Source organism: Vipera berus (genome assembly GCF_964194415.1).
Source record: "Vipera berus genome assembly, chromosome: 5".
NCBI lineage: Eukaryota > Metazoa > Chordata > Lepidosauria > Squamata > Viperidae > Vipera > Vipera berus.
In genome coordinates, this window is record NC_138207.1 from 91,765,780 (window position 1) to 91,784,465 (window position 18,686).

Here is an 18,686-nt window from a genome sequence, read left to right on the forward strand (position 1 = left end):
ACTAAATCATATCCCTGACGAATACACAGTAGAGGTGACAAATAGTTTTAAGGAATTAGAGCTGATAGACAGAGTGCCTGAAGAACTATGGATGCAACATTGTACAAGAAGTAGCAACTAAAACCATCCCAAAGAAAAAGAAATGCAAGAAAGCAAAATGGCTGTCTGAGGAAGCTTTGCAAATAGCTGAGGACAGGAGGGAAACGAAAGGCAAGGCAGAAAAAGAAAGATATACCCAATTGAATGCAGAATTCCAGAGAAGAGCTAGAAGAGATAAGAATGCCTTCTTAAATGAACAGTGCAAAGAAATAGAAGAAAACAATAGAATAGGGAGGACCAGAGATCTCGTCAAGAAAATTGGACAGATAAAGGGAACATTTCATACAAAATGGGCATGATAAAGGACCAAAATGGCAGGGACCTAACAGAGGCAGAAGAGATTAAGAAGAGGTGGAAAAATTACACAGAAAAACTATACAAGAATGAGCTTAACATCCCTGATAACCATGATGAGGTGGTCACTGACTTCGAGCCAGACATCCTAGAATGTGAAGTGAAGTGGGTCTTAGGAAAGCTGAGCAACAACAAAGCCAGTGGAGGTGACCGTATTCCAGCTGAGCTATTCAAAATCTTAAAAGACAATGCAGTAAAAGTGCTACACGCAATTTGCCAGAAAATTTGGAAAACTCAACAGGGGCTACAGGATTGGAAAAGATCAGTTGATATTCCAATTCCAAAGAAAGGCAGTGCCAAAGAATGTTCAAACTATCACACCATTGCACTCATGTCACATGCCAATAAAGTTATGCTTAAAATCCTACAAGCTAGACTCCAGCAGTATGTGGATCGAGAACTACCAGAAGTACAGGCAGGATTTCGAAGAGGCAGAGGAACTAGAGATCAAATTGCCAATACACACTGGATCATGGAGAAAGCTAGTGAGTTCCAGAAAAACATCTACTACTGCTTCATTGACTATGCTAAAGCCTTTGATTGTGTGGATCACAACAAACTGTGGCAAGCTCTTAAAGAGATGGAAGTACCAGACCATCTTATTTGTCTCTTGAGAAATCTATATGCGGATCTAGAAGCAACAGTGAGAACTGGACATGGAACCATTGATTGGTTCAAAATTGGGAAAGGAGTACTGCAAGGCTGTATACTATTTAACTTATATGCAGAGCACATCATGAGAAAGGCAGGGCTAGATGAATCAAAAGTTGGAATTAAGATTGCCGGGAGAAATAACAACCTTGCTTCTCTCCAGAAACTGTCTCCATGTCAGTAGTGCCCAGCATACTGTAAAGGCTTCCTTCTCCCACATGCCCCTAGATCTAGCCAAAGTGCCTAAAAAACTATAGATGAGGTTCATAACATTGTACAGGACACAGCAACTAAAACCATCCCAAAGAAAAAGAAATGCAGAAAGCAAAATGGCTGTCTGATGAGGCCTTATAAATACCTGAGGAAAGAAGAAAAGCGAAAGGCAAAGGAGAAAGGCAAAGATATACCCAACTGAATGCAGATTTCCAGAGAATAGCAAGGAAACATAAAAAGCCCACCTTAAATGAACAATGCAAATAGAGGAAGGGAATAGAATGGGAAAGATTAGAGATCTCTCAAAAAATTGGAGTTCTCAAGGGAACATTTTGTGGAAAGATGGCCATGATAAAGGACAAAAAAGGTTGAGACATAAGAGAAGCAGAAAAAATTAAGAAGAGGTGGCAAGAAGACACAGAAGAATTATACAAGATCTTAATGTCCCTGATAACCATGATGATGTGATGACTCAAGTAGGCCTTAGGCAGCATGACCAATGGAATCCTCTGAAAATGGTGTACACTTTCTCTGTATGAAAGTTGATGGCAATTTCCTGGGTAATGAAAGCAATTTGCTTTGATTTACATTTACAATTGAATTTTCACCACAGAGATTCTGCATTCTATTAATTTTTTAAAGCTCTGATATTATTTTTTTGATCTTTGATGGAAATTTCCCTTTTTTCCATCTATTTTTATTGTGTGAAATATTATCTCAACATTCTCTATGGTTATTCTGGCATGCTATATCTAATTCCCCTTCCCTTGACAGAAACTGTTTATGCTTCACTGTGAAAGCCCAGATACAAGCAATATTCTCCTTTTTCAATCCTTCTTTTTTAAAAAGTATACATGGAGCCAAAACTTAATTGTACTTAGCCAACATATGTTGATTAGTAAGCTAATAAAGTGTGAGGAGGATGGCATGACAATTAGGTTGAGATATAATTGTTTCAGAGATGATTCAGAGCACTGATCAATGGTTCCTCATTAAATTGGAAACAGGTATCAGTCATATTTCTCCTACATTTTAGTCCTGTAATGTAAATAATGCATTTGATGAATAAGTGGAGGAAATCCTTATCAGATTTGCAATGGCCCAAAATTGTTGGGATACTTAAGAGAAGGCAAATAATATGTTAGAAAAATGGTAACAAGATCAACTTTAACAAAGATAAGCTTTTTCAACCAGGAAGCCATAGTCAAACACAATGGTATAGAATAGGTGAATTCTGGTTGGGTAATGATCTAGGAACAGCAGTTTATTACAAACTTAAAAAGAGCCAGTAGAGTTGTATGGTTGCAAAAAATGAAGTGAAATGAAATATTAGCCTACATCAGCAGAAGTCTAATTTCTAATCACAGGAAGTAATTATTCCATATTATTCTGTTATGGACAGACTCCTCTTCATTGTATTCTTCAGATGCCTGCAAGAATATCATAGAGTAGATCAAGCCCTCCTTTCTCTAGTTCCAGAGCATTGAATACAAAATAATAGACTTAAATAACAGATTGTAACAGAATGGATAACAGATTGTAACAGAATGGTGTGGGGGGGGTCTTAATATTAAAAGTAATTTACTAATAGAAATAATTATCCAGAGAGCGAACAAATATATTCATTGGATATATTCAAATAGAAGCTACACAGCTATCTGTCTAGATTATTTTAATTTGGATTCTTAAACTGGCCATGGGTTGAGCTTGATAGTGTAAACAAATTCTTCCAATTCAATATTTCTATAATTTTGTGCTATTAGTAAGAAAAAAAATAAGAGAAAGGGAGAGGGTCCACAATAAAATCTTGTGTTGAAATGAATACTAAAGGGGACATATTTTCTGCCCTTGTTTAATAAAATGTTTATGAGATCTTGCTCTCTTTTTGTCTGTTTCAGGGCCATGTAATGCTGCTACTTCTGTTAGATTTATCAACTTGCCATTTGGAAAGTTGTTTCCGTTCCTAGTTCTTTTTCCTTTTTGCTCCAACTCATTCTTCCAAGATGGCCCAGGATGGAGCAGTTATGTACTTCCATTCTAACCATGCTATGTCATGCCAACGCTATGTTCAAGCAATGGAGAAGACACCCCAGCTTCCTCCTTCCAAGAATGTGATACCTGCTTCTTTTAATCCTTATCATAGTCTGTCACCCAGTGCTGGCAAGATTCATTTCCTCCGCAAGGGACTAACTTCTGAACCCTTGCGATCCCAGCTTGGCATATATAACAGTACTGGCTCCCTAACACAGAAGATAACAAAGATGAGTAACTTTGGAAATGGCAGCTGTCTCATCTCAGGAAGAGTAACAGCTCCATGTACTCCATTAAGAAGTTCCCCATGTCCCTCAGGCAATCAGGTCCCCCTGGTAGTCCCAGTCACTGGTGGTCAAAGTTCTGTGGTGACCTTTCGCTTTATTGAGAAGGCTAATGTGAAAACTTTAAATGGCTTCCCACTGATGGAACCCAGGAAAGAAAATGGTTTGAGCAGAAGTTTGCAATCTGAAGAAGATTTTCACTTTGACTCCAATAAGCAAAGAAGCCAAAAGACAAATGTTCCGACACAATATTCCTTACGGCACAAAGTCACAACATCCCTGAATCCTGTAATTTTGGATAACAGAATAGGCTTCAAAGCCCAGACAGATAAATCCCCTTTGACCATTACAGATGAACAGGACCCAGTGGTTCTCAGTAGTAAACAGGAGCATCTTGAATTTAAGCCAAAACCAGAGATATCTGCTTCAGATCCTCTTCTTGCTGGAAACAGATTTTTTTTAAATGCACAGCCCACTTTGAGTTGGGGTAATGGAACTCCACTTTCTCTTGGTGCCAGTTGCCCTTCCAGTTCCCTCATTGGTGGGATGAGCAGTCTATCTAATGATCTCTTGTGCCATCAGAGCAGGGAGGCACAGTACCAGGTACTTAGTAAGTCCAAATATTTTCTTGCCAAAAATGTTATCTAAATCTAGATAATGGAAATCTCACATCTAGGGATCCTCCTAAATAAAAATCTCTTTCCTTTCTACAGGGAAGCTTGTGGGCATATTCCCATGAAAGCTCTGTCCATGCCCAGCGTGTTGCCAAAGCTAAATGGGAATTCTTCTATGGCTCACTAGAATCTTCTAAGACAGGTAACCCACTTACTGCTACTGTATTATGACAAACATTTCTTAATGATCCATCACCATGAAATGATGTTCTGAACTTATGTTTGTTATAGATAATGTAAGTATTGTAGAATGCCTATCTACTCTTATGTTGAAAATGCAAAATAGAAAGAACACTGTTTTGCATAATATACTAACAATAAGGAATAAGCTCTCTTTTGATGAATGTCAACAAAAATACTAACCTGAAATTCAGTAGCAAAAATCTCCAAAAACATCAGATGCATGAGTAAAAATAAGGTACTATTTTTAAATAAGCTGCACTAAAAACTTGTTGAAAAGGATCTTCATTCAGTTCTTGGTTGCAGCTGCAGTTGAATAGTAGTACTTAGTTTTTTACCTGAGATCCACAGATGAGCCTCCTATTGAATATGTTCAAACTCCGTGTTGAGTAAAAAGTGCTAGATGTGGCATCATCCAGTCAAAGCTAATCTCTACTTAAATTATTTAATTTCAATATATTTGAATCATTTAGTTAAAATCAGAAGTTTATTAAAATGAATAATTTCAGATGAATCTATCTCAAGAAAGATCAATATGACAACCTAAGAAATAGAAAGACTGAACATATTTTCACAGTATATATTGCATAGCTATTCCTCTTACATTGCTGTGTCTCAAAGAAGCAATTGATAAAACCTCTACTTCTTGTTGAAAATATCTCTCTTCAGTCTTCACTGCATTTTCAATTTGAAATTTGGGGGTTGTTCTCTGGAAATAATCCTTGCAATACTATGACTAAATTCACTGCCTGATTTTATGAATATAAAACTGGAACTCCTCTTGCAAATACAGTAGATGCTGAACATGCAATGAGGAGAATAGGCTGTAGGAAGGAGGACTAGTTGATCTTACCATACAAAGTGCAGAGGGAGATATGTGGTTCTCAAAAGATTTACTCATGAATGAGTTTATTTGTGAAATAATATTCATGATTAATTTTTACTTTTCTTCTGAAGTACAGTGGAATTATTTTTAAGGATTTTCTATTGGCAGAGTGCTCCTAGCATTCCTAATTCAAAGGCACTGTGCAACTATTCTTTTGTTGTTATTGCTCTGTGATATAAAAATATGAAAAGAATAGTTAGAATTAATTGAAGGCATGAAATTAAAAGAAGAGGGGTTGGTAATACAACAATATGTCCAGCCCGCTATGTCTAGCAGGGAGAGTATGCTCCAGCTACCTTCCATCAAACAATGCCATCTTGTTGTACTCTGGAGTTGAACTGTCTCTGTGGCTGCACCTGCCTCTGGAACAGCAACCATCCAGTGATCCAGATGGCCCCAACTTTGGTAAGGCTTTGAAGACCAGGCTGTTTCCCCAGGCATTTGGGCCAGAAGGTAAAATGAGCTCTGTTGATGCAGCTTTTTGGTTTAGGTCTTTTTGTTTTGAGCCGGCTATCATGGATTATACACTATGGTGGATTTAATTTTTGTTCATTGCCCAGAATCACCGCTGTGAAACAGATGGCTCCAAAAATCATATAAATAAGTGAATGACATGTTGGGAATTATCTGATGCCTTTTAACTACTTATATTATAAATAAGCACCATTTAATAAAGTTATAAATCTAACATTACACTTCAATAACTATGACAATGTTTGAGATAAGTAGTGTTGATATAGAAGTACTGGGCAAATGTTATACATAAAGAGCCAGAATCACTTAGGAACCATAAGTACATTTTGTCTGTAATACGGAATCTCTGTAATTCCAGGGATGCCATCTCAGAGTGCACTTGATCCTTCACCTCAGCTGCTTGAGAAATCCAAACTCTCAGTGCAACAAAACCCAGATGAGATGAGGCCAGAACACAGTCTATGTCATGTAGAGGTAGAAATTGAGGTGACTCCACCAGGTAATACAAAGCTTGAAAACTGTGAAACTGGAATAATCCGCAGAACAGTGAAGTATTCAGAGACTGATCTGGACTCTGTCCCCTTGAGATGCTACCGTGAAACAAACATTGATGATATTTTGGCTGAGAAGGAAGAAGTGGATTCAGCCATTGAAAGCCAGAAGGACAGTGAGAGCAATTTTAGTTCCATGGGAATTCCAAGAAAATTAAACATTGTTCCAAATGACCTCTTTTTTGCCATGGAAGAGGATAGCAAACCTTTAGACAACAAGAACCAGGGAAATAAATACGGTGACATATCTGAAGCCATGGTACATCAACAGGAGAGGTGAGGATTTCTCCAATGGTGGCAATAGAGTGACAGCAATGCCTATTGTTTGGCTGTTAGTTTGATCTCCGAGCTTGGCGATTTGACTGGAAACATTTCATCTCCATTCTGGGGGGGGGGCATCTTCGGTCCCCAATGAAGATGAAACATTTGCAGCCAAATCGCCAGTGCCTTACATGTTCTTTTTCCAAATTCAAATTCAATAACAATTTATAAACCATCCAAATCTTAATTCATGACCTTCTAAATCAAGTAGCCTCTTATTTTGGAGGTTCACCCACTCTTTTAGCCAGACAAAACAGCAAGCATCAAAATGCAATTTCAAATCTGGTGGACCCAAATATTCTCGCTCCTTAGCATCTTGTAAAGGTTTATATCTAATTCTTGGTTTTTTCCCTTCCCATATGAACTTGGAAATATCTTTCTGCCATTATTTAAATGAAATATCAGTTGGAAGTGTTGGTAATGCCTGAAACAAAAAAAGCATCTTTGGTAAAACTGTAATGCATTGGGATTTTACTTGAACTGTTTCACGTGTCTGTTTGAATGCTGCTTAAGGTTGCTCCATTGGTGTGTCTGTGTAACGGGCAGTGACTAAGCCAGACTTGCTGTCTCCAAGAAGATCATTGGATGATTTGGGGTGGGAATGGGTTCCTTTAAACCTATTGGCCACTGCCTACTGGCCAACTGTATAAGCAGCTGCGCAGAAGCCTCTGTTTCAGTTCTGTTCCTGTTGCCTCAATAAAGCAATGTTCCTGTTTGCAACCCCTTGTCTTGCTTACTGCCTGCAAATAACTCACTACACAACACTGGTGACAAGGATGGGATTCTGCTTCTTCGGAAGAGCTGAAGTCCAGCACAGCGCCTGACAGGGACCACGTTTCCCCCCCCTCGGTTGGCCTAGCAAGCCATGCTAGCGACCACACCATCCTGTGGACCAGTCCCAGGGCTTACAAGAGAAGCAGGATGAGGCAACGTGAGGCACGAGCCGCAAAGACTTTCCCACCATGGTGAAAGTTGGAAAGCTTGAGGAATTTGATGTCACTTACCCAGAGAGATGGTCATCCTACATTTCAAGAGTAGAGAACTACCTCCACACCAACCAAGTCACCGAAGATGGCCTGAAGGCCGCAACGCCTCTCTTTGTCTGCAGGTCTGCAATGTTCGACAGTATGGAGAACGTAGTCACACCGGCGCAGCTGGAGTCTGTTACTTACGTGGACCTGAAGAAACGGATCAGCGACCATTTCCAACCAAAGCTGTCATTGATAGTGTGGAGGCATGCCTTCGAACAACGAGTTCAACAACCCAGTGAAACAGCCACTGAATTCATCGCAGCGTTGAGACAATTTTCGGACTTGGAAGAAAGGCTTTGAGACTGACTCATCTTTGGACTAAGGAGCAGAAAGTTGCAACAAAAACTTTTCACAAAAGAGATTCTCTTGCTTCAGGAAGCCCTAAGAGAAGTCATGGTGGATGAAGTTGCTGGCGGAGCTGTGAAGATGTTGCGGCCCACCAAAAGCACTCCTCACAAGGAAGCCATCCACCACAAGGACACCGAACATTCAGAAAACATTGAATCCGACCATGAAGTTGACAAAATCCAATGGCACCACGACAAGGAACTGAAGCCCCTGTTGTGATTCAGGGCCAGCCTGTGGGTCCGGCAGCCGGCTTGGATGTCTCGGATGACTCAGACGAGGGGGAGGAGGAGGGTGTTGAAGACGAACTTGCTGATGATGGCTTGGAGGCTTCGCAGAGCCCCCAGCCAGGGCCCTCTTCTCAGCTGCGCGAGCCCGACAGTGCGGATGATGATGACCCACAGCTGGCCCTGTTCAAGGACGCCCGACGCAGGAGGCAGTCAAGCAGGAACAAGCAGAGAAAGGCTGTGGGACTCCTCGGAAGGAGGCACAGGGAGGCCACGCCCTGAACTCTAATAAAAGGAGTGTTTGGGGAAGGGCTGGTTGCTGAAAGCAACCGCTCCGTTTGAGGATCAAAGTTCCGGTGTTTTGTTTCTTGTTCTGTTGTTTGTGTAATAAATCTTGGCAGACGCCTTCCAGCCTCAGACGCTCTCCAGCCTCTGCCGTTTGTACAGGGGTTGCCTTTCTGCAAGGCCGGTAGCAGGCTGGTACAGGACAGCCCCCTTACAAGGCAGTTCGCTTCCTTTGGTGTTTGGGCTGTGGTGGCCACTACCAACGAGTGGACTGCCGGTTCCAGACAGCCAGGTGTTGGGCCTGCGGGAAAAATGGACACATCGCAGAAGTCTGTAGAGGTCACCAGAAGGACCGCCAATCAGATGATCTGATCAGGAGAGGTACCGGGGCCCCGGGGCATCATAGAGTAGGGTTCTGCTCCAGTTGGCAGAGCATTTGCTGCACTGGAGCTTGCCGCCCCCTTAAGCCAAAACTTCGGCTTCAAGTCGAGCTGCAAGGTGTTCCTTGCAAGATGGAACTGGACACTGGTTCAGCTGTATCCATTATTTCCCTGGAGATTTTCCAGTTCGTGTGCAACTGCAGCAAGAGGGGGGCCAAGATTAGGCCATCCAACATCATTTTAACTAACTTCCAGAATTCCCGAGTAGCCATCAAAGGCGAGGCCACTTTGGCCGTCAAATTCAAGGAGTTTTCAGGACCTCTAGATGTGATTGTGGGAGAGGGCCAGAGAACGAGCTTAATAGGGCTTGATTGGGATCCACTGGACACAAGCTGCGAACTTGGCATCAGTATGCGAGGAATTCACAGATGTCTTTGATACAAACCTGGGAGAGTACAAGGGCCCTCCGATAGCCTGTCGTAACGCCTATTAGGATCAAGCCCCGTAGAGGGCTATTTGCACTAAAACACAAAATCGGTGCAGAGCTTGACAAGCTAGTCAGTCAGAGGGTACTACAGCCCGTAGATGGGGGTGAATGGGAAACCCACATTGTCACACCACTTAAGGCCAACAGGGAGGTCAGGATTTGCACAGATTACAAGTGCACCATTAACCAGGCACTACAGCAGCACGCATACCCGGTGCCAGTCGTTAGCCACATCTTGGCATTGCTGCAAGGGGGTACCGTGTTTGCTAAGTTAGACTTGGCACAGGCCTATCAGCAGTTACCTGTGGACAAGGCCACAGTGGCTGCACAAACAATTGTGACACACAGGGGGGCTATTAAAGTCAAATGCCTCCAATTCGGGGTTAGCGTAGCCCCAGGAATCTTCCAGGGAGTTATGGAGCGTATGCTCAAGGGCATTCCAGGGGTTTGCCCTTATTTTGATGATGTGCTTATTGCTGGTGAATCCACTGAGGTGCTTGCAAGGAGGCTCAAAGCCTTCCTTCAATGGTTCCGCAAATTGAAAAGGGACAAATGTAAAATTGGGGTCCCTTCCACTGAGTTCCTGGGATTCTGTATTGATGCTGAAGGCATCCATCCTGCAGGCAATTCAGCTGGCACCAAGCCCCAGGTCAAAGGGAGAGCTTCAAGCATTCTTGGGTCTCCTAAATTTTTACCATACGTTCCTTCCTAACAAGCCCGCAGTGGCAGAGCCATTACACCAGCTCTTAGACAAAAACACCCCATGGAAGTGGACCAAGGTTCACAAAAATAGTTTTAAGGCAGTAAAATCACTACTGTCCTCCAATTCAGTGCTTATGCACTTTAATGAAACATTGCCTGTATGCATTGCATGTGACGCATCCCCTTATGAAGCAGGGGGGGTGTTCTTTTTTTTTATTGAAAAGTTTTACAGTACATTTTATTTTTATCAAAACAAAACCCCTCCCAACCCCCTCCCCTCTTCCCAACCCTCCCCAACACCTCCCTCCCTCCCCCTCCCCGACTTCCCAGAGCTAAATACAAGGTATAAAAGTAGAAACAATCATAATCTACCATATGCAAACAACAATAAACTATTAAATCTATCACACTTTAACTCTTATAAAATAACTACAAGCAATATAAATATCACATCAATACTTATTCAAATGCTAAATGAAACTTTTTAGTCCCATATTTATTCTGGATGTAATCAATCCATTTTTTCCACTCCACAATATATCTCTGTTGCGAATGGTCTTTCAAATACACTGAGATCTTTGCCATTTCCACCAGGTTGGAAACTTTTAAAGTCCATTCTTCTATAGTCGGCAGTTCTTCCTTCTTCCAATATTGCCCTACTAAAAGTCTTGCTGCCGTAATTAAATTCAACATCAACTTAGTGTCCACAACAGTAGTGTCAGTAGTAATGCCCAGTAAAAACAATTGCGGACAAAACTTTATCCTTTTCTTAAATATCTTCTGCATATTCCACCAAATTTTGATCCAAAATGCTTTAACCTTTTTACAGGTCCACCATATATGAAAATACGTTGCATCTTCGCCACCACACCTCCAACATTTAGGCTGGCAGTTCGGATACATACTTGCTAGTTTTTTAGGATCTAAATGCCACCTATAAAACATTTTATAAAAGTTCTCTCTTAAATTTTGAGCTTGTGTAAATTTTACATTTCTCACCCAAATCTTTTCCCAAGTATCCATTGTAATGACTTCTTGAAAATTCTGAGCCCACTTTATCATACAATCTTTAACAAGTTCTGTCTCTGAATCAATTTCTATCAGTGCAAGATATATCCGTTTGATATGTGCTTGACCTTGATTTCTAATTTGCTTTACCAAATTTTCATCAGTCATTGAAAAACCAATTTTCTGATCTTCTTTCCACCTGGCCTGTAATTGCCCATACTGAAACCAAGTTTGAACAATCTTTTCTTCTCGTAAGATATTATACGGCTTCAAATGCCATACATTCCTTTCCAAACTTAAAATTTCCTTATATGTAGTCACATCATGTTTAAACCCAACACTTATATTTTCTATTGCGTGTTTCGGTATTGCCCATAAAGGTATCTTATAATTTAACTTATGTCTATACTTTTTCCAAACTCGCAACAGAGCATGTCTTAAAATATGCACCTTGAACACATTATCCACCTTATCATACCAATAGGTATGGATGCCAACCAAATAGCAAATCATGACCTTCAAGATTTAATAATCTCACTTGTGTTAGATTAATCCAATCACTTATCGCTGACAAAGCAGCAGCTTCATAGTATAGTTTAAAATTAGGCATTTTAAGACCACCTCTCTCACGCGTAAGGGGGGGGGGTGTTCTAAGCCATTTGTCAAGTAATGGGGCTCAAGTCCCCATTGCCTATTATTCAAGGACATTGTCCTCAGCTGAGTGCAATTACACTCAGATTGATAAAGAGGCCTTGGCCATTGTGGCCGGGGTGAAGAAATTCCATGATTACTTGTATGGCAGGAAATTCACAGTCTTCCCAGACCACAAGCCACTGTTGGGGTTCTTTACTTCAGATAGGCAGACACCTCAAATACTGTCCCCTAGGATGTTAAGATGGTCCATTTTTATGTCAGCCTACAGCTACAGGCTGGTTCAGAAACCAGCAGACGGCCTTAGCAGGTTGCCATTGCCACAGGTAGAGCCAGATCTGGCTCCAGCAGCTTGCATTTTGTGAATTCAAGACTTGCCTGAGTTTCCCCTCCATGCTGGGAATGTGGCTGCAGAAACTGCTGCAGACAAAGTTTTAAGTAGAGTTTTGTCATGGATTCATACCGGGTGGCTTGAAAATAACCCTGGACCAGAGTTCCAGACCTACTTCACACGTACAAACGAGCTTTCAGCTCACAAAGGCTGCATCTTATGGGGGAGCAGGGTTATTGTCCCCAGTTCATTAAGGCACTTAATTAAGGCACTTCAGTCTCTGCATGAGGGCCATCCAGGCATAAACCGGATGAAGGCATTGGCATGGAGCTACCTATGGTGGCCAGGGTTAGATAAGGCTATCGAGGCCCAGGTACATGGGGTGTTACACGTGTCAACAATCCAGGCCAGAAATGCCACATGCTCCTGTCCACCGATGGGAGGAAACTCATACACCTTGGTCAAGGATTCACATTGATTTCGCTGGGCCCTTTCAGGGGCAGCTGTTTTTGATAGTGGTCGACAGCCACTCTAAATGGTTGGAAGTAATTCCTATATCTACTATGACTACTGCTAGGACCATCCAGGTGCTTAGAAAGCTTTTTGCCACACACGGGCTGCCGGACGTCATAGTCTCAGACAACGGGGCCCAGTTGACAGTGGCAGAATTTCAGGCCATCTTATTGAAAAGTTTTACAGTACATTTTTAAATAGAAAAGACTCCCTCCCCCCCTCCCCTCCCCCAACCCAACCCTACCCTTCCCCCTCCCCGACTTCCCAGAGCTGAATACAGGGTATAAGCTCACAAACGTAAGCTAAAATATGCTAACAACAAAAATAAAACATTAAATTCTATCGCACTTTAACTCTCCATAGTCGTAACTATATTACTAACAAATAACAAATAACTAATAATACGTCATATAAAACCACTACTTATTCAAATGCTAAATGAAACCTTTTAGTCCCATATTTATTCTGAATATATTCAATCCATCTTCTCCATTCCAAAATATATCTCTGTTGCGATTGTTCTTTCAAATATGCTGAAATCTTTGCCATTTCCGCCAGATTAGAAACTTTCAAAGTCCACTCTTCTATAGTCGGCAGTTCCTCCTTCTTCCAATATTGCGCTACTAAAAGTCTTGCTGCCGTAATTAAATTCAACATCAATTTAGTATCTATAACAGTAAAGTCTGTAATAATACCCAACAAAAACAACTGCGGAGAAAACCTTATTTTTTTCTTAAATATCTTTTGCATATTCCACCAAATTTTAATCCAAAAAGCTTTGACTTTTTTACAAGTCCACCATATGTGAAAATACGTTGCATCCTCACAACCACACCTCCAACATTTGGGCTGGCAGTTCGGATACATACTTGCTAGTTTTTTAGGGTCTACGTGCCACCTATAAAACATTTTATAAAAATTCTCTCTTAAGTTTTGGGCCTGTGTAAATTTTACGTTTGTAACCCAAATCTTTTCCCAAGTATGCATTGTTATAACCTCCTGAAAATTCTGGGCCCACTTTATCATACAATCTTTAACAAGTTCCATTTCTGAATCAATTTCTATCAATGCATTATATATCCTCTAATTTGATCTCTAATTTGTTTTACCAAATTTCCATCAGTTATTGAAAAGCCAACTTTCTGATTTTTCCATCTTGCTTGTAACTGCCCATACTGAAACCAGGTTTGCACAATCTTTTCTTCTTTTAAAATATTATATGGCTTTAATTGCCATACATTCCTTTCTAAACTTAAGATTTCCTTATATGTAGTCTCATCATGTTTAAATCCCACATTTATATTTTCTATTGCATGTTTAGGTATTGCCCAAATTGGTATCTTATAATTTAACTTATGTCTATATTTTTTCCACTCACAACAGAGCATACCTTAATATATGTATCTTAAACATTATCCACCTTCTTATCATACAATAAATATGCATGCCAACCAAAGAACAAATCATAACCCTCAAGATTTAATAATCTCCCTTGTGTTAAATTGAACCAATCACTTATTGATCATAAAGCAGCAGCCTCATAATATAATTTAAGATTGGGCATTTTAAGACCACCTCTTTCACGTGTATCTTGCATTATCTTAAATTTAACTCGTGGCTTTTTCCCTGCCCAAACAAATTTATTAATACCTTTCTGCCACTCCTCCAAATTTAAATCCTTTTTAAGTATAGGTATCATTTGAAACAAAAATAAAAATTTTGGCAAAACATTCATTTTTACTGCTGCAATTCTTCCCAATAAGGATAGTTGTAATTTTTTCCAACCATCTAGCTCTTTTTGTGTTTTTGACCATAACAATTCATAATTATTCTTATATAACTTCACATTTGAAGCTCAGAGGTAAACCCCCAAATATTTAGTCTTTTTAACTATTTCAAATCCCGTTAACTCTTCTAAAACAACCTTTTGTTCTATAGTCATATTTTTAGACAATATTTTATTTTTTTGTATATTTATCTTAAATCCAGAAACTTTCCCATATAACGTTATTATCTCCATCAACTCTACAACTGAGTAAGTCGGTTGACTTACTGTAATAACCAGGTCATCCGCAAACGCTCTCAGTCTATAATCCTGATCTCTTATTTTAATTCCCTTAATTTTATTTGAGTCTCGTATTTTAATCAATAATATTTCCAGTGTTAAAACAAACAGCAAAGGTGACAACAGACACCCCTGTCTTGTACCCTTTTCAATATTACATGTTTCTGTCAAACTACTATTAACTATTATTCGAGCTGTTTGCTTCTGATATATTGCTCTAATAGGTTGTAAAAAAATTTCCCCAAATTTCATTTTCTCCAATGCTTTAACTAAAAATTGCCAATCCAATTGATCAAAGGCTTTTTCAGCATCCAAAAACATCAGCACTGCAGAGACCTGGTTATTTCTATCCAAAAATTCCAATAAATCTACAATATGTCTCATATTATTCTTCATTTGTCTACCACTTATAAATCCAGTTTGATCACTATGAATCACTTGCTGCATTACCTTCATTAAGTATTTAATGAAGTATTTAAAAGCGATATTGGTCTATAATTTTTGGCTTGGGTAGCATCTTGGTCTTTCTTCGGAATCAACAAAATAAAAGCTGTTTTCCACAATGGAGGCACTTCTCCTCCCAATTGAATTGTCCTAAACAATTCTCTTAAAGGTTCCACCATTTCTGACTGTAAATTTTTATAATAGACGGCAGTCAAACCGTCTGTTCCTGGTGCTTTACCCACCTTTAATTGCTTAATTGCTAAAATAATTTCTTCATCATTTATCAATTGATTCATCCCTTCCCTTTGTTCTTGTGTAAGAACAGGAATATATAACCTGTTCAAGAGCTTGTGCCAATATTTCTTTCAAACTTTCCTTAGGATCTTCTTTCAAACCTCTGATTCTCACAGCAAACTCCATTTCGCGATACTGTATCATTGTCACATCATCATCAATCTTTTCCATCACAGTTTCAGCATCCAGCATTTTAGCATCTAGTCTCATGTTATTTTGACTAAGTTCTTCCACTCGGCCATCCAGACGTTCAATACACACTGCCAATCCTTGAATGCAGCCAAAATGTCTGCTCTTATCTCAGTATTTTTCTCCTCAATAAGTTCAGCTATTTCTTGGGATTGTATTTTTAAAGCATCCTGCAAATCTTTTATTGTTAAAGCTGGTGCGTGTGCGCGTGCCGCAGGAGGAGGCATCAAAGCCTGTAATGAAGACTGCTGAACTGGCGAGGCACCAGCACTTCTAGGAACTTTAGTTGGTTTGGAAGCCATTTTAACACCGCTTAATTCTATTGCACACTTTCACTTTCTGCACCGCTTGCAACTTTTTCCACAAAATACTCTGAGTTAAAGTTCAAATACTTGCTATTACAGCATTCTCCTGCACAGCTCTGCCTGCATCCAAGTAATCCACAATTCACTATCGATGGCAGGGATGGTTGCAGCCTCCTGCTCTGCTCCAAAGCCTTGGAGCAGAGGCGTCCCGGAGTCCGGAGCAAACTCAGGCTTCGGGGAGGCTCACACCTTTCAACCACCAGAGTTTAAACTCTGTCGGTCTAGGGGAGCTCTACCCCTGCCTAAGCGCTCACCCCCTCCTCTTCTCCCGAGGAGCGGGTTTCCTAGCTGCCAAACAGCTGATCGTTGCTGTTTTTGGCGGCTCCATGGAAAACAGCGGGGCTGACAGCTGAAACGGCTGCCATCAATGGAGCCTTGCCACCCGGAAGCCAATTTCAGGCCATCTTGAGGACTAACCTCATAAGGCATGCAACATCAGCTTCCTTTCACCCGTCGACTAACGGGCAGGCTGAATGCATGGTCCGCATGACAAAGGAGTCACTCAAGTGCATTGTGACCAGGGATTGGTACCATAGGCTGGCTGATTTTTTTGCTTTGCCAGCATACTACGCCTTGCACAGCAATGGGCAAGAGCCCAGTACAGCTTTGCTGGGGGAGAATGCTAATCATGAAACTGGATGGGTTGCATCCTGACCATGTAGCAGCAGACACCGCATGGCCAAAGGCTCCAAAGGGGTTGCAAGTGGGTGATGGGGTGTGGGCCCAAAGGGCATGGGAACTTGTGGGAACCAGGTAAAATTGTCAAAATTTTGGTACCTATTTCCTATGAGGTGGCCCCGGATGGGCGGGGGGTGAGTCATTCACCGCCATATTGATCAGCTGTGGAAGCGTTTTGCAGAACTGCCACTAAGCAAGGACTTCACAGCAGGTCCGCAACTAGAGCCAGAAACCAGCAGCCAAACAGGGCAGTTCACACGCTCTCAGGATTCAACCAGTCAGTACAATGGGGAGGTGGTCATAGATGGACAAATTCCGGGAGTGCATCATGGGTCTCCAGATGGGGAAAGTCAACCAAAATGCAGCAGCAGCTTGGGTAACACAGCTACCTCATTGAACTTTGGTTTGGGCCAACCAGGAATGGCCAGCCAAAGGGACTTGAGTCAATCTGACTCATGTGAACCTAAGAGCCCTGGTCTACCCAGCCCAGCAGGCAAGCTGGTAGACCAGAAGTTGCCTGGATCCCCCAGGCATTCAGAAAGGTCGCGTAGACCACCACAATATTTACAAGATTATATTCTTAAATAATATATGTGCATTCTAGGGGGGAGGGGTGTAATGCATTGGGATTTTACTTGAATTGTTCCACATGTCTGTTTGAATGCTGCTTAAGGTTCCTCAATTGGTGTGTCTGTGTAACAGTCAGTGACTAAGCCAGACTTGCTGTCTCCAAGAAGATCATTGGATGATTTGGGGTGGAAATGGGTTCCTTTAAACTTATTGGCCACCGCCTAGTGGCCAACCATATAAGTAGCTGCACGGAAACCTCTGTTTCAGTTTTGTTTCTGTTACCTCAATAAAGCAATGTTTGCAACCTCTCGTCTCACTTACTGCCTCCAAAGAACTCACTACACAACAAAAACATCTTAATTTCAGAAATTCTACCCAATTCTATCTTATCTTAATAAATCCTTTTTTATATCATTCCAAAGAGGCACATAGTTATTTTGAAACAGGTTTGCATTTGTATTTGTCAATATAACCCCCAAGTATTTCACCTTTTTCTCAACCTTAAAACCAGATTTTTAAATCAATATATCACATTCCTGAGAGGCCATATTCTTAATAAACATTCCTGGGGTTTTTTTGTTTATTTTAAACCCCTCTAAGACTCCAAACTCATTTAATTTTCTCATCAAATATTCTATATTAATACTTGGGTCTTGCAAAAATATAACCAGATCATCAGCAAATGCCCTCAATTTGTGAATTTTTTTTTTTGATATTTATACCTACTATTTTCTCATCTTGCATAATATCTCTGTTCAAGAGTTCCAATCATTGGTGGGATTCAGCCAGTTTGCACTGGTTCGGCAGAACCAATACCTAATTTTTTGTTGAGTTTGGCAAACCGGTTATGATAAATCTGCACAAGCCTCCCCTGCCGCCTCCCTCCACCAGCCCTGATATCCCTCTGCCAGCCCTCAGTTGCCACCATCGCATTTTCTTCTGCACTTTCTTACTGCCCTGCATTGGCCGGTGCCTCTTTTCTCAATTCTGGAAATGGCAGGGTCATTTTCTGCTGCTTTCCTCCTAGCAGATGAGATGAAAAGAAGGATGCTTCATATGGAAGGACACTAAGCTCCAGGAAAACTACTCTAGCTAGAGCTGGGCGAGGAAGGCCAGGTTCCCCAATGCTTCTGAAAACCCTTGAAAAGTGAATCTGCTTCTTGCAGGGTTAGCCTCAGCACCTGCTTTGGATGGCAACAGAAGAGCTTTGCTCTTTTTTTTTCCAGGAGGGCCTTTGAAATTATCCCCCCCTTCACTTTTCTGCCTTAAAATCCAGATCAGACACATTTTCCTCCTGATTAGCAGAGGATACAGTTACTACTGGTATGATGTTTGAAAGACGCTGAATATCTGCTCTGGATTTTAAGGTGGGGGTGAGGGTGGGGGAAATTTCAAAAGGCCTG

The 18,686-nt window shown here is 40.9% G+C and overlaps 1 protein-coding gene across 1 annotated transcript in view; it reads left to right on the plus strand.

Annotated features, from left to right (window-relative positions):
• Nucleotides 1-3,320: 3,320 nt before the first annotated feature.
• PSD (pleckstrin and Sec7 domain containing) overlaps nt 3,321-18,686 on the plus strand; it is a gene marked incomplete at both ends in the record, with an annotated part of 218,634 nt that continues 203,268 nt past the window's right edge. Inside the window, 3 exons of the mRNA XM_081328613.1 lie at nt 3,321-4,235; nt 4,346-4,448; nt 6,205-6,673. Coding sequence (XP_081184739.1) covers nt 3,321-4,235; nt 4,346-4,448; nt 6,205-6,673 — 1,487 coding nt within the window. The remainder of the gene's footprint in view (nt 4,236-4,345; nt 4,449-6,204; nt 6,674-18,686) is intronic.